This window comes from Mustelus asterias, chromosome 16, assembly GCF_964213995.1.
Source record: "Mustelus asterias chromosome 16, sMusAst1.hap1.1, whole genome shotgun sequence".
NCBI lineage: Eukaryota > Metazoa > Chordata > Chondrichthyes > Carcharhiniformes > Triakidae > Mustelus > Mustelus asterias.
This window is the reverse complement of record NC_135816.1, coordinates 29,539,230-29,555,973: the sequence shown is the minus strand read 5'-3', so window position 1 is coordinate 29,555,973 and position 16,744 is coordinate 29,539,230. Positions and strand designations below refer to the sequence as shown.

General features: G+C 40.6%; 1 protein-coding gene across 4 annotated transcripts in view; it reads right to left on the bottom strand.

Annotated features, from left to right (window-relative positions):
• Nucleotides 1-16,744, bottom strand: part of fnip1 (folliculin interacting protein 1) — a 99,676-nt gene that overhangs the window by 37,649 nt on the left and 45,283 nt on the right. For 3 of the 4 annotated variants that reach the window (XM_078230830.1, XM_078230833.1, XM_078230831.1), the window contains exons 3-7: nt 14,164-14,304; nt 12,025-12,125; nt 10,102-10,176; nt 5,798-5,886; nt 2,764-2,853 (exon numbers count right to left, since the gene is read on the bottom strand). In XM_078230830.1, the coding sequence (XP_078086956.1) occupies nt 2,764-2,853; nt 5,798-5,886; nt 10,102-10,176; nt 12,025-12,125; nt 14,164-14,304 (496 nt within the window). The remainder of the gene's footprint in view (nt 1-2,763; nt 2,854-5,797; nt 5,887-10,101; nt 10,177-12,024; nt 12,126-14,163; nt 14,305-16,744) is intronic. The other variant, XM_078230832.1, reaches the window with a different exon arrangement.

Genomic DNA, 16,744 nt, shown 5'->3' with positions numbered 1-16,744 from the left:
ATCTAGTGTTTAAAGCATTTCTCTCCTCTTTTGAGCCTAATTATTACAACAAAGCAAGTGCCCAAGGCTTCTGACATCACTGCTTATAACAGCCATGGGAAAGTTCATCCCCAACTTCTGCTAAATATCCAATCTCGCTGCACAATCTATTATTCTGGGCAGGATCAAAGCAGTTTTATTGCCATAAAGAGTATTGCGCACTGCAATGCTGATATCCATGGTAATCAAGAACAGTAAACAATTCTATTAGGTTCTAAAACAGAGGTGCAATTTTTATCAGTAAGAAGCCTCTTAACACCAGGTTAAAGTCCAACAGGTTTATTTGGTATCACGAGTTTTCGGAGTGCTGAGAACTCATCTGATGAAGCAGCAGCGCTCCGAAAGCTCAGACCACCAAATAAAGCTGTTGGACTTTAACCTGGTGTTGAGAGACTTCTTACTGTGCCCACCCCAGTCCAACGCCGGCATCTCCACATCAAATTTTTATCAATAGCACTTTGAATTTTCCAATTGCAGCAGCCTGCCCATGAATTTGGTTCTTTCCTTTCCCAGTAACTTAAGAGAACTATGCATTTGTGCTTGGAAAAGGGGTGCAGCAACACTGCTCAATCTCCTGCCCAGTATTTTTTCTATCACTACCAATTTTTCGTCCACCTTTCTTGCCTTTAAAGGTATAGATTCTTGATGGTACATAGTTCCATGGGAGTTTTGTCCAAGTGGCCATGCTTCATGTGCAAACTCAAGACAGTTTGAGGCAGAAGAATGTTCAGCCATTAAAGATAACTAACCAAATTTAACTTATCCTCATTAGCCACCTACATGGCTTTTTTATTTCAAAAGCAGAAATTATGAGATATTACCCCCAAAGATAATGAGTTAGTCTCAAAGTCACGTCTTTGAACTCGAAACATATCTTGGATGACAAGGGTCAACTGCCACAAGGCTAAGACATAATTAAATTCCAGTCTCCATGGTCGCTCATTGTGCTCTTTTCTCGCTCAAAAAAAAATTAGCATCCTGCTCATAGTGATGGCATGAACTGATCAGTACAGCACACCCTTTTGTACAATAACTTGCCCTAAAAAACCTTGAAGTCAGAATGAGTTGGACCAAGGCTTGCTATTCAAGATGCCATGAGCCAGCCTGCCATTACTCAGCAGTGGTCAGGAAAAGCACAACCTCAAGAAAATAAAAGTGCGTCTATACAACCACCAGATAATTATCTGAAATATTCTGAAAATTCTGGCAATCACCCTGAAGAAATATCAACTTTTCTGACATGAGAGATCTGGTGAATGAAAGATTTTACAAATAGATAAAACGCTTGAATAATATTTACAATCAAGTCTGTATTCGTTTCCAAACATTGGATTTGAATGAGAAAGAATAACCAGCACATGCAAACATTTCCTGCAGCATCTTACAATTATTTCTATGACCCATTTCATGCATGTGGAAATGAGGTTTGCACAAAACCCATCAAATCACAAGGCAGTTAGGAGGGTGTCTGCAATCTCATGTGGCGCCACGTTAGACCTCCAAACACCAGAACATCACAAGCTGGGAATCTCAGTCTTATGTCAATCAGCATTAGTGCTTTGCCAGATCTTAGCTGCTTTGCAAGGAGGATTGTGCAAGGAGTACTGAGCCGTGTCAAAGGAAAGATAAAGGGACAAGAATTATGGAATTACCCCCAGCCTATTAAAATTCAGGTTGTATCAATTAGATGACACCAAACTGGGTGCATAACCAACGCTGAGGAAGAATGCAGCATAATACAAGAGGACATTGGAAAACTTGCAGGCTGGACAGTTTAGTGACAAATTAACTTTAACACGAATAAATGTGAGATTTTATTTCTGTGTCTCCTGCCAGAATGTAATCATTTACACTTTGATAAATTGAATGGGGTAGAACAGCAAAGAATCTAGGTGAACAACTCATTGAAAGCAGCATCGCAAGGTCAAAGTAATTAAAAACAATAATCAGCATTGGCATTTACTTCTCGGGATATAGGACTTAAAGCAGTGAAGATGTGTTAAACTTATGCAGGACCCAAGTCAGGTCAGACATAGTTGTGATCTCCATACTGCTGACAGAATCACGGAGAAAGCTCAAAGTAAAGACAACAGTACTAGGACAGAGATTATGGCTGGAATTCTCCGACCTCGCCCGCAGCTGGGACCCTCTAGTCCCACTGCAGTGAATGGGGTTTTGGCGGCAGGGCGAATGAGAGCAGAGAATCCTGGCCTATAGCTATCAGGACAATTACATCAGGTTGGAGGGTTTTCTTGAGAAAAACTCTGTGCAGGAGACCTGAAAGAGGGGTTTATAATTATGAATGGGTTGATAGCTAAATGTCGAGAGAATAATGGTTTCGTGCATAAATGGAGTGCGCTGGTGGTGGGGGGAGTTTGTGTGAAACAAAGTGGGCTGGGAGACAGAGATGGAAGGGGAGGGGGAGACTCAGGAGGCCCAGTGTGGTAGGAAGAGGGAGGGAGAGAGATGCAGACAAGTAGATATTTTTCTTCCACAGAATCAATGCAGCTCCAGGGCGCCTAATAAGCTCTTAACATACCATCTCCTAACATCACCTTTTGGGAATAATCAATGGGTGATGGAACCATTTTTTTGGAACCTGCCAAACATTTTTGTTTTGTCAACTTGCAAAAAGTAAGAACCTCATTTCCACAGCTGAAGGTAGTGTGCATGCTCAGCTAATGCATCCTGACAGAGTCCAGAACCCAGAGACACTATGCAAACCTGCAAAGAAAGAAGCGCTCCGGATCAGACGGAGCGGTGCTGGCTCAGAAAGACCAGGTGCCCGCCTGGGGCTGCAAAGCTGCGACAAACCTATGGAGCAAAATTGTAACAAAAATAGAAAGAAAAACAACAAACATGGGATTAGTAAAGCCATCAAACATAAAAAGTTAGAAGACCACACGGATATAAAAAAAAAAATCAAACAAAGCTAGAGTTAAAAGGACATCAGAATAGAATTGTACCTGGGTCAAAATTTACTTTCGCACTCACTCACTTCCTCCCCTCAGTTTCCCTGTGCCCTTCAAATTACTGGTTTGAAAAGGAAATAGGCCTAAAACGAATGAACTCTCATTCATATCTAAACAGGATACGCATGAAATTCACCAGGTTCAAATGAAAACGTACAGACTTTGAGGTTCCCTTAAACACATGGACTAAAGACAAATATTATGAGAAAAAGATGCGTCATAATTTTATGCTGAAAACAAAGACTCAATGGTTACAAGGAAAAATGTACTTCATTAGGGCTTGGGAATTAGGAAGAATTGTTTTCATTGAATATAAAATTGCAAACAAAAAATATGAAATACAAAAACAGCCCCTCCCCATCTCTGCCCACAAGGTTGGAAGTCAAGTCATTTGGTTCTAACTGGAAGCTACATTCTTCTTCCCCTACACATTAGCTTGGAAAAAAAATGCAATCACAAAAGTTCAGGCAGGTCAAGCTAGAAATCTATGCACCTTACTAAAAGCTGGCATATAAAACCAAAGCTGTTTTTCATAATAACCTGTATTACTCATAACTCAAACGTTTTCCATTCTTTTCGCAGTATTTCTGCTAATGGAGTATTGTCATCAACCAGAAATTTGGAATGAAAAGTGTAAAACACGGCGACAAAAACAAAAGCAATATTCAAGTTACTGCTCCAAGCATAGTTGAATCCATGTGGAATAATGTATTTTCATATCTTCACCACCTCTAGTTACAACATGAGAAAATACACACACCATTGATTGTATTTATCTAGATTCTAGTTTGTACTCTGCCCTTTAATTTTTTTAAATTAAATTAGTACCTGTTCTCATTTCATATTAAATTTCAAAGTCAAGGTGTCACAACACCCTGAAGGACCATCAGTTAGTCTGAAAGTTTGCACACTCGTCTTCTTAACCCTGGTCACTCCAACATGGATTGGGAGAAATAAGAAATCAAAGGGGCATTTCATCCTTGGGCTATTTTCTCTCAAGTACCCATGGCAGGCTCAGAGTGACACAAAGCCCTGGAGAATGGAATTTATCTACCATGCTAACCATAACGCTGATGGAGGAAAAAAAAGGTTCTATTTTGGAAAATCAGATGCACAGGCAACCTGCCATTGAATCACAGAAACTTTCCGCACACAACTTCCCATGAAGTTCATCTTGTCTGTACTGGCTGTTTGTAACACGTACACTACTCACACAACGGTTAGTTATAAATAAACGTGCAATATTTCAGATTGACAAACCTCATCGCTAAAAGAAGCAGAGGGCTAGGCAAACCCTCACAAGTGCAGGAAAACTAAGTCTTCATCATAGTGTGCCACTAAGTTTAAGTGTAGGTTGGCAGCAGCTTAGGTCTACAGACATCTCTGTCCTCACTCTCTTTTTGTATAGGGATGCCATTAAGAGTTTAACAAACTAAAACGATGCAGTTTACCAGAATAAAGCCACAGGTAAGCTAGGATTAACTTACAACACAAGTAATAAGGTTTGTACCGGTAGGGCTCTGACCTCTAACCTTATCTGAGGGGGAAGGTTTGCAACCTGAGACAGGTTCACCTCACCAAATCCTAATAGTAAATTGTCTGGTCAATCAACAGTCCCGAGGAACATTAAGGACCTGTCTGGTTCAGGTATCAGACTGAACTGGTTCTATTCTACTATTATAATGCAAGTCATTTTAGAGCAAATGGGCCCATTAGCTTGCACACTCCCAGGAGGCTGTAATGGATACCAGTCATTAAACAATAGAAAAGAATGGGATTCAGCACCTGCAAAGCAGATAATAGCCATCAAGAACTGTTTAGGAGCAGATTAACAAGCAGAATCTCAAAGTGCATCACATATGACTGACTAAACAGTAATTCCATCAGTTAGAGAAGCAGAATTTGGATGGTCATTCCGTCCTTAAATAGATCATTGGCACGGACTTCCCATCATCCAGGTCATATCGCCCAATAGCAGCCTTGTCAAGCTTCAGAATGCTCTCAGATATATGACGTGTGCCATCAAAATGTGCCAATATAATGGAATTCTCCTAAAGAATTTCCAAGTGTTTCCCTGAGTGGGAAAACTGGTGAGATTCCCGCTCGGAGGGTTGGTGCATTTCACTCACACTTACAAATATTTTTGGAGCCTTGGGAGATTCTCGGTCCCACATTTCAGTGTTTTTGAAATAGGGGCATAAAGATTCCAGTAAGGCAAGCTCCTTGGAGACCCGGGCACCATTTTTAAGGAGCATCTGATCTCCTGATCACCCAATACCTCCCCCACCCCCTCAATCGACTAAACACACTATGGTCCCTACCCCCTCCCTGTGATTCTCCGGCCCCAAAGTTAAAAGTAAGTTTATTTATTGGTCACAAGTAAGGCTTACATTTACACTGCAATTAAGTTACTGTGAAAATCCCCGAGTCACCACACTCCGGTGCCTGTTCCAGTCAATGCACCTAACCAGCACATCTTTCAGGCTGTGGGAGGAAACCAGAGCACCCAGAGGAAACCTACGCAGACACAGGGAGAATGTGCAAACTCCAGACAGTGACCCAAGCCGGGAATCGAACCCGGGTCCCTGGCGCTACGAGGCAGCAGTGCTAATCACTGTGCCACCTCATGTAGTAGTATTGTACAAGCTTACTGGTTGCTAACTGCCTAGTTGAGGTCCCCAATTAAAGAGCATTATTAGTTACAACTGTAATCTTGACACCCTCAAGTGAAAAGTTCTGAATGTCAAAATTTACATACTTCAAAACCAAGTCATAACAGAACATACCTATAAGACTGTTCATCAGAACATTTTGATCTGGGTAAGGTTTTGATGCAGTAGGGTCCTGATTAATAAATTCCAGGCTGTCTTGCAACCTTAAAAAACAATTAAAAATGCACACATGAATTTTCAGCATCAAAGGACATCAACAATGTCACCTGAAATAAAGCACAAAATGATAGTCATGCATTGTTCCATACTGCTCAGTTGAAAAAGTAACATCCTTCTGAATTGTTCCTCACCTATAAAGGCTAAAGGGAAATGGCAGTAAACTGAAATGGCACTATAACGCTTCTATTTTTCTCAAATTCTGCTTTAAAGTTGTTGCCTACAGTCGATGTGGGAGGAAGCAGTATGGTTGCATCTTTCCCTTTAACGTTATCATAATGTGCCATCTATGAAGTAAAGGAAGATTCCTACACAACATTATTACTGCCAAACTGCTTCTAACAAGGAACACGAGACATTACAGCATGTCGTAAACTTATAAATCATAGTCTTTGTGCATTGATGTCACATCAACTATGAATCACAGAATCCCTACAGTGCAGGAGGAGGCCATTTGGCCCATCGAGTCTGCACCGACCACAATCCCACCCAGGCCCTATTCCCGTAACCCAATATATTTACCCTGTTAATCCCCCTGACACTAGGGTCAATTTATCATGGCCAATTAACATAACCCACACATCTTTGGAATGTGGGAGGAAACTGGAGTCCCCGGAGGAAACCCACATAAACACGGGGAAAACATGCAAACTCCACACAGACAGTCATCCGAGGGCAGGATTGAACCCGGCACTGAGAGGCTGCAGTGCTAACCACTGTTCCACCGTGCCGCCGTTAGAAGAAAGATATGAACAAATACAAATTAGGAGTAGGCCATTCTGCCCCTGGAGCCTGTTCAGCCATTCGATAAGATCATGGCTGATCTGGTTGTGGACCATTCAGTTGATAAAAATCTCACCCTTGAAGTAAGAATTTAGACTCACTATTACAAGAAACGCATCAAACATGGTGATATCATACTTAGGGGGGTTATCTGGAATCTACTCCAAAATTCAGTATAGAAACTGCAGCGCTTTTTACTGTCTGAATTACTCCCCTCTCTTTATGTAAGAATCTGCGTGAAAAGGGCAAGTTCAAAAGGGAATGTACGCATTTGCTGAAATGACTCAAGTCTTCACATTAAATGTGCAATATGAATAACGGACAAGTCATAAAGAGAATGTTAATGATCTCCATTTGAGACAACAGTACTGGTCGCTCAGATTTTCTTGCTCATTAATTAGTCTGTTTCTCCTCTTCAGATGTTGACTGCATTTCATTGCTGGCATCGACATGCTGCTGCCTTACTGTACCACACTAATATGTGCATTTGTCTCAATGAAACATTAAATTATAATTTTATTATGCTATGTTATAGGCTAAATGAACAGAAATAGAACATAGAACATAGAACATAGAACAGTACAGCACAGAACAGGCCCTTCGGCCCACGATGTTGTGCCGAGCTTTATCTGAAACCAAGATCAAGCTATCCCACTCCCTATCATCCTGGTGTGCTCCATGTGCCTATCCAATAACCGCTTAAATGTTTCTAAAGTGTCTGACTCCACTATCACTGCAGGCAGTCCATTCCACACCCCAACCACTCTCTGCGTAAAGAACCTACCTCTGATATCCGTCCTGTATCTCCCACCACGAACCCTATAGTTATGCCCCCTTGTAATAGCTCCATCCACCCGAGGAAATGTTGAACAACACCCAAAAATCAAAATACAAATCAAGTATCTAAATAAAATGGTGGAAGAACCATATTTGCAGAAGTTAACCAAGGAGACAAAGTATCATTTAAAAAGAGATTGCCTAGATTTTGACTAGTTTATGTCCAGTGGCATTCACTAGCTGCTTCAACATGCTAACTTGCAGCCAATCTCATTGGGTAAAATTAAACAATAAAACAAAGCAACAATAGAGAGATTTATTCATTCAACAAGTAAAGGTTCTTAGATTGAGGTTCCTCTCTGGAGAGGGAGGTAAAGGAGAAATCAACTGAAAGTATTTCATCAAAATTCATGTCAGAGTTTTACATTACAGAAAGAGGCCCTTTGGCCCATTGTGTCTGCACCAGCCATCAAACACCTATCTATTCTAATCCCATTTTCTAACACTTGGTCCGTAGCTTTATATGTTATGGCATCTCAAATGTTATGAGGTTTCCTGCCTCTACCACCCTTTCAGGTGATTTGATCCATTAAGAGCACTGGCTTGCAGGCTTATTGAAGTGGGAATAATGTTTGAATGTTGTCGCTGAAGTTAATAATTTCAATCAAATTGTCACAATGAAAATAATTGAGATATTTTTTGAATTAATTTGTATAGAGAAAAGTAATATCGACCATGACATGGCACCATATCTTGCAAAAGTCAGATAAATCCTCTGAGCAAAATAGCATTATGCTGAAAGGGAATTTCACCAGTCTCTTGGAGACAGATTTAAAGGACGGTGTGGCTGGGAAAATCATGATCATGTGTATTGGGCTGACTTCCTGATGTTTTCCCATCCTAGGCTACTTGTCCCAGGAGCATGCTGCTGCCTAGATGGCATCCCACCCGGCAGTGAGGGTGGGATGTGGGGAGGGTGGGGATGGGGGTTGGGGAGGGGGGGGAAACAAGAGAGCGAGCGTGCGTGCGTGGCACCTGGCAGTTTCTCAGAGATGCCTCGGACCCCCACTCTGCACCTCGTCTCCTCAGGGGAGGTGAAAGCACAGTGGGATGTCAGAGCGCTATGGAGTGATTGCATAGCTTGATCATTAAAGGCAAGTACAGATTTCCTTCAGCACCTCCGCAGGCAAATATGTTTCCAATTGGCAACGTTTCCCTGCAGATGGATCCAACTGATGGTTCTGGGTGTTGGGACTTCGTCCGTCAGATGCAGCATCAGTAATGTGCCTCCATCTTGCAGAACCCTCTCCCTCGTCTGAGCAGCACGCGCTATTCTTAGTGGGGCTGCCAGCTGCTCTTCTTTTTGGCTCCTCTGACTGACCTTCCTACGTCTGGTGCTGCCTCCCACCCCCAATTGGATAGGCTTCCAGAGGTGCCTCCTTAAATCAGTCACCTCTGGGTAGATCAGACCTGAGGTTACCACTGAAAAGAATGAAGTCAAGATCTGGTTTATGTGGAGAAAATTCCAACAATTGTTTTTACAATCAAAAATAAATGGATAAAAATGTCAGGACTGGAGATCGATTTCAGGTTGAGAACACTATATGTGGGTTGCAAATAATGGAGAAACCATGTATAAATACCTTTTAAAACGGGTGCAATATTGAGCAACCCAATAGCATAACACAACAACACTCAAATAACATTAGGATAGAGCAATGAGGCACCAGCATAGTTTAGTCAGCATACTGACTGTTCATGTGCACAGACTGCTGCTCACACTTAAGTAAAGCTTTAAATAGTTTGCAACGATTAATCTGCACTACTGAAAAATAAAATTAACTTGAACAGGTAGTTAATTGTATTTTGATTCTAGCTATTATAGTGTGAAGATTATTAAATCATAAGCTAAAAATAAATCAGATCATTTATCTTTTGCAGAACTTCTGCAAGGTTGGGATATGACAGGATACAGAGCATATTAGTAGCATTTGTGCATGCCCAAAGTAAAGCAGATCCAAAAGTCTTTAAGCAGCAAGCTACAGTTAAATCATTCCTAGAGAGAATGACGATCATCGTAAAACGTTACATCAAATAGTAGGATGCAGGTTCAATTTCTCGTACCTGGTCTTTTTGCATACCATTGTTAGGCGGTAGCAAGCATAACTTTTGTACGAAAAGTATTGTACTTTCACTCAGGAAAAAAGATGGGTGGGAGGTAAAGAGAAAGAAAAAAATCTGTAGAGTAACTCTTAAAACATATGTTGTGTCGCCAAAGGGATAAGCTCACAATAATGTCGAAGGTCAGACATTCAAGTTTTCTTTTTAAAGCTCATTTCTTCCTTGGACAAAAGTCAATTGCTAGAAATGTTTAGCAGATCAGTCAGTGCCTGAAAATGAGTCTTGGCAATGTTGCTGGTGAAATCTTTCATCAATACTCATTCAAAATATTAACTGGCTTTACATTCAGATCTGAAAGACGCACAATGTATTTCCACCACTTGCTGTTATTACAAATTTCTAGTATCGATTTTTGCTTCACATTTTTCAATGGATTTTTTAAAAAAAAAAACAAGTTTAAATCTTGACACTGGACTGATAAAATTTATTTAAAAAAATTATCCAATAGAAATGATACCCACGTATTGAGACTTCCAGTGACACTACCTCCAGTACGAGCTGTGAAAACCTTGCTAAGCATTAGTTGTGGAGGAGACCTGAAGAGAAAAATCAGTTGAGATTATTTGGAAAAATAACTCACTGAAAATCAAAGATAATTTTCAACTAAACAGAAGGTGAGAAATTCCTTAAAATGTGGAAGGCTATACATTTTATGTCACATATAAAGACAGCAGATTTGGTCTCCATGAAGACCTCAGACAGTTTATTTCCTTGGACCACTAAATGGAGAGTGGAGGCTACTGTATATACACAAGACCTTGAACAAGGTTTAATTTTACAGAGGTTGAAATGTTAGAAAGCAATGTGCACTACTCTGCACAATTCTAAGAAGAGTCACGCGTTTACAAGGAAGGTTAATTCTACTCAAGGACCTCAATTCCTAACTCTAATAGATGGAAAGCAAAATCTGGGAGGCCTCAACATTTCTGGCTTTCAGGTAGGCATATAAAGTGTCGTTTCCATCCCCCCCACAAAAAACCCCTCCTGCTTCCCCTCATCCAAGGGGGGTTAAAAGAGGATGGTCAAACATTTTAGATTAAACCTGCTAGGTTTCTGTTCAGTTTATAACCCCCTCAAAATTCTAGTGGCTAGAATTTCACTCCCATAATCCCGGTTCTTGACATAAGGGACGTGTCTGGGTGAGCTCTCAGGCAATAATTCCACCCATGCATTTTGCCCTCAAGTCAGTTGAAAACCTTAAACTATCCTAACTCTGTGTCAGGGAAGAAAGGCCTTGTTTCCAAAGAACATCTTTTCCCCACAGCCACCTTGTTCAATTGAGAGAATATGACAAAGGCAACATTTCTTATTGGGCCCTTCCCAGCCCTCCTCTTCTCACTGTCAGAGTGAATGACATCACTCCGACATTCCAATTGACCTCTTGGTGCAAGTTCCATTTAAGTATTCTTGCAGGTGCAACATTCTTAACTTAGCTAAGCATTGATCAAGTCCTTCCAATTTGGGATGGGTTCTCGGCCTTTGCGCACAGATATAGAATCACAGTATCCCTACAGTGCAGAAGTAGGCCATTCAGCCCATCAAACCTGCACTGACAACAGTCCCACCAGGCCCTATTGCCTTAACCCCATGTATTTGCGCTGTTAATCCCCCTGACACCAAGGGGCAATTTAGCAATCAACCTAAGCCGCACATCTTTGGACTGAGAGGGGAAACCAGAGCACCCGGAGGAAACCCACGCAGACCCGAGGAGAACACGCAAACTCCATAGAGACAGTCAGCCGAGGTTGGAATTGAACCCGGGTCCCTGTGAGGCAGCAGTGCTAACCATTGTGCCACCGTGCTGCCCCAACAGGAATTTTGTCAGGAGTTTTGCTGCACTTGAGCTGCCAACAAGAATTTCAGGGTCAGGCATTCTCAGCAGCTTTCTTATCCTTAAAGGGCATGGGGACAGTTCCATATATCACGTGAAATAATAGATACAATGCTATGGGCCAGTTTTCGCTGTTGCCACTCATGATGACACAGGGGTGGAGGAAAATCGATCAATATAATTACACAAATATACACTGACTGGCAGTTTCTAATCAGCCCATCTGAGACTCAGTAACAAGGATTGACTGAGACACACTGGCTAGAATACACAAATCATCTTTTGTAGCATTTACGAATCAGGGGCCAATGCAGTGTACAATAGAACTCCTTTATGGAGCCAGCTATATAAGCCGGAAACAAATGTCATAAAATGGACTCGGCTGTGAACATCAAACAAAAACTTTAAACTTTGGCTGGGCTAATTTTACCGAGTAAATCCAGCCAGGATTTTCGATTTTTGCTTTCAACTTTAAAGAGCTTTGGAAACTGACAGTGTGTACTGGTTACATAACAAACATTTAACAATTTGTTAGAACGCAAAGTCCTCTCACCGTATCTGGTGGATCTTTAATGTGGAACCTTTGTAGCTCATTGCCACGGAGCCAAACATCATTTCACCAAGCATGTTGGCATCCGAGGATGGTCGTGAATTCTAGAAAGGCAAGTTATCAAAAATGAACACACTGACATCTAGTTCAAAATGCCTTAAAAACAGACTATTAGTTAGAGATTATTTTAGGTGTGTGTGTATTATAAAATGCAAAAGTGTTGTGTAAATCAGAATAATGCGCCACTCGAGTCTCATTCTGAGAAACTGTAAAGTACATTTTAATAGGATGGTATAATTTGTAACTCAGTTTTTTGCCTGTTCCTGCTTTCTAAAAAAAACTATGTACAGCACAATACCAACAAAGCAAGGGGAGAAATCTGTAATAATTATTCAACCATTAACACATCAAAGTTGAATCACTGAGCACCATGTCCAAATATTGCCAAAATATTACATTTTGGCAGACTATTGGCTCACACATTATTGTAAAACCTAATCCTTCGTTCAAATCGAGTTAATATTTTTTGCAGTCAAAGGTAAGACATGTTAACTTGTGTAGATTGCCACTGATGAAGAAAAGCTCACCCAGTGCAAATAAATGGATACAAGTCACAATGTGGATCAGAGGGATTAGTCTTACTTGTCGGGATTACAATACATAATTCAGTAAATATTGACTGGTCAATATTCTTGGTGCTTAACCAGAATGCCAAGGGAAGGTATTCGTAATTCCTTTTCCTGACCATTTCCTTATGAAACAGATTTTAAAAAAATGCGTTCATACACTTTTGTCTCATGAAACTCTGCAACATTGAGCATCATATTACAACAGCCATTACTACCTTGTGTTTTCACACTGTTAGCGTGTGTAGGTATTTTTAATTAGCAAAGCAATCGTTATTTACTGTGGTTGGAAGCAGCTTGATCTGAGCAATCAGCTGAGCTGATCTTGATATGCACAGACTACAACGGGTGTGTACATGTTGTCTAAGGAACTTGTTCATAGTTTTTAAATTTCAAGTACATGTTATGGGAGGTTTAATGTGGAGGCCTGTCTCTTACTGGCAGCAGAGCATGGAAGGATTTGTCAGATGTGAAAAGTTAGATTTCCATTGCACATATTGGACACACTTCAATTTGATACCAGAAGCACAAATAGAGGCTTCAAACATTGTGCACTTTGTTGTTCCAACTGGGATGCGGGGTGTTAGTTTTGATGTGGCATTTTTGACATTTAATATGATCATACAATACAGCTCTAATGACATGCCTCAACTCCAAACTAAGGTCAATACCAGTAATTTATCTGCGTATTGTCTAACCTGTATTTAAAAAAATATATATACTTCTGTAACACTGAATTCCATTTTATCTGGTTTTATATTAAAACAGATTAAAGCAGCTAGTTGTCATACTAATTTGAAATATTAATCAGATATCTGACTGAAATGTCTTATTTCATGCAAGTTTCTGCCGGATTGAAATAAAAGAAAACTTTTAAGATAAAAGCGAAATACTGCAGATGCAGAAAATGCTGGAAAATCTCAGAAGCTCTGACAGCATTGGCGGAGAGAGGGAATAGCACTCACGTTTTGAATCTGGATGACCTATCGTCAGAGCTAAAGAAAACTTTAGCAAGTTAGTACATTAGAATGACATTGTTAAGGACTAAAAGGTTATCAGCAAGTATTCTTTTTATTCAATGTTGGTGGCTGGTCAGTAAACCACAAGAGATAATGTTGTTTGCCCATAGTGCCAGGAAAAGGGTCAAAATTATTTACTCATCTTATACTCTCGAATCATACAGCCTAGAATACCATCGCTCCAGACATGCATGATGGGGTAAAGCTGTATTAAGGTTTTTTTTAAAAAACAGTTCATAAAAGACACAATTGAACAGCTTCACATATCCAATAGGATGGTTAGATGACCTGGCCATCATATATCATCTCTGCCACTTCAATAGCAGCATAAGCCTCATTACGAAAACACTTCTTAGCCTCCTTCCTAAAAAGAAAATCTGAAAGAATGAATCGAATGAACCAAATTATATCCCAACAGAATTTTTGTGTTTGCAGTTTTCAAAGAATTTGAGAAACTTCAAATGTCGGGGGTTAAAGTTCACATATTCATGCCTTACCTGGCATTTAGAAGATTGATCTTTAGTATTAGGAGCTGAAGAGGATGAGGAAGAGAGACTGTCTGAAGAGCTGGTGCACGTACTGCATTTTGCATGACAGTATTTCTCAAGACTCTTCATTTGGCTATCGCTGCAAACCTTCTGCAAGTAGGAACATTTTAAGAGTTAGCGCTGTTCTGCTAAATCATTTAAAAACAGCCAGTGGGGGAAAGGGAAGGAAAATATCAAGCCAGAGGGCACAGATTAAAGGGTGATTGGTAAAAGAACCAGAGGTGACACGAGGAACGGTTTTACACAACAACTTGGAGAAAACACCACAGGAATATATGGAAAGAGTAGGAAAGTGGAACCCGCTGGATTGCTCTTTGAAAAGAGCACACACAATGGGCCAAATGATATACTTCTCTGCTCCACCATTCAAGGAAGATTCAGGATGCCAATGGTACAAACGCCTGTAAGCGGTATTACAAAATAACATTAGATAAATATAGATATGGGTAGACCATACATCCCAGGGCGGCACGGTGGCATAGTGGTTAGCAATGCTGCCTCACAGAGCCAGGGCCCCAGTTCAATTCTGGCCTTGGGTGACTGTATGGCATTTGCACGTTCTTCCAGTGTCTGCGTGGGTTTCCTCCGGGTACCCTGGTTTCTTCCCAAAGTCCAAAGATGTGCAGATTAGGTGGATTGGCCATGCTAAATTGCCCTTTAGTATCAGGGGGATTAGCAGGGTAAATACGTGGGGTGCCGGGGATAGGGCCTAGGTGGGATTGTTGTTGGTGCAGGCTCGATGGGCTGTATGGCCCCCTTCTGCTCTGTAGGGATTCTATGGACCTCACTGATACTACCCCACCATTCATGATGATCAAGACTGATCTTGGGCTTCAATTCCACATTTTCCACCCTCCTGACACACCAAAAATCTGCTAATCGCAGCCATAAATGTATTCAACGATGGCACATACAGAACTGGGGTAAAGAATTCCAAAGATTCACAATCCTTTGAAAGAAGAAATTTATTGTCATCTCAGTCCTAAACCATCAGCTTCTTCTCTTGAAACTGTGACCTCTTGTTCTAAATCCACAGCCAGAGAAAAACGATGTCCCAGTATTTACCTGGTCAAGTCCCTTCATAATCTTAAATGTTTCAATGAGATCACCTCTCATTCTTCTAAACTTCTTCTAAAAGGTGGTGGTCTCACTGAAGCCCCCAGTACAACTGTAGCAAGACTTCCTTTTTCTTGTATTCCAATCGCTTCACATTAAAGGCTGTTTACTAACTGCTTGCTGCACATACAAGTACACCCAAGTCCCTCTGAACATCAATAAAATATTTTCAAGTTTCACACCTTTTAAAACATATTCTGCATTTCTATTCCGACAACAAATAAACAACACATTTTCCATATTATATTCCATCTGCTACCTTGTGGTCCACTGACCAAGGCCACTCACCATCACCTTCTCAAGGGCAATTAGGGATGGACAATAAACGCCAGCCTATCCAGTGATGCCCACATCCTAGAAATGAATCAAGACCTAACCTATATTTCTTTGCAGTCGGTGTCCTCCTCACAGCTTGCATAACCATCTAGTTTTGCGTCAGTGAACTTAAGGTACAATATTGCCTCATTGTCGAACTCATTGCTGTATATTGTAAATAGCTGAGGCCCCAGCATTGATCCATGTTGCACTTCACTCATCACAGCCTGCCAACTTGAAAATGTGTCATTTATCCCTATTGTCTGCGTTATGTCCATTGACCAATCCTCTATTCATGTTAATATATCACTCCCAACTCCATGAGCCCTGATCTTGTGTATTGACCGGTTGTATGGCACCTTATTGAATGCCTTTCAGAAATTCAAGTATGACACATCTACTGGTTCCCCTTTGTCTACCCTACTAGTCAAAAAAATGAAATCTATCAAACACAATTGCCCTTTTGAAAACCCATGTTAACTTGTTCTAATCATGCTATACTTCTCCAAAATATGTATTGTCAGGATTTCCTTAACGATAGGTGCCAGCTTTTCCAATGACTTAGTGTCAGGTGAATTGATCAATAGTTCTCACTTTGCTCTCCCTTCATTCTTTTACATCTGCTAACTTCCAATCTACTGCAACCATCCCAGCAACTATAGAATTTTGGAAAATCATAGCCAACACATACACTATTTCTGCAGCCATCTCTTTTAGAACCCTTGGATGTAGGCCATCAGGTCCTGGATATTTGTCAGAATTTAATCCCTGAAATTTCTCCAGTATTTTTTCTCTGTTGATACACTCTCTTTAACCCCAAGGCAACCCTCCGTTTCTGGTGCAAAATATGTGTCTTCTACTGTGAAGACAGAAAAAATATTTGTTCAAGATCTCTGCCATTTCCTCATTCCCCATGATACTCCCCAGGAATCTAGCTGTAATAAGGAGTTATTAAGATTAAAAAGACTGATTCTATAAAACAGGGACTAAAAATTAAGTTAATTTTTAAGTTTCGTTTAAAGTTAATAAACATGCCTGGGCATAACTGTATGTTCAAGGACACCAACATCCTGTGGCATAGGATATGGAATACCCTTTA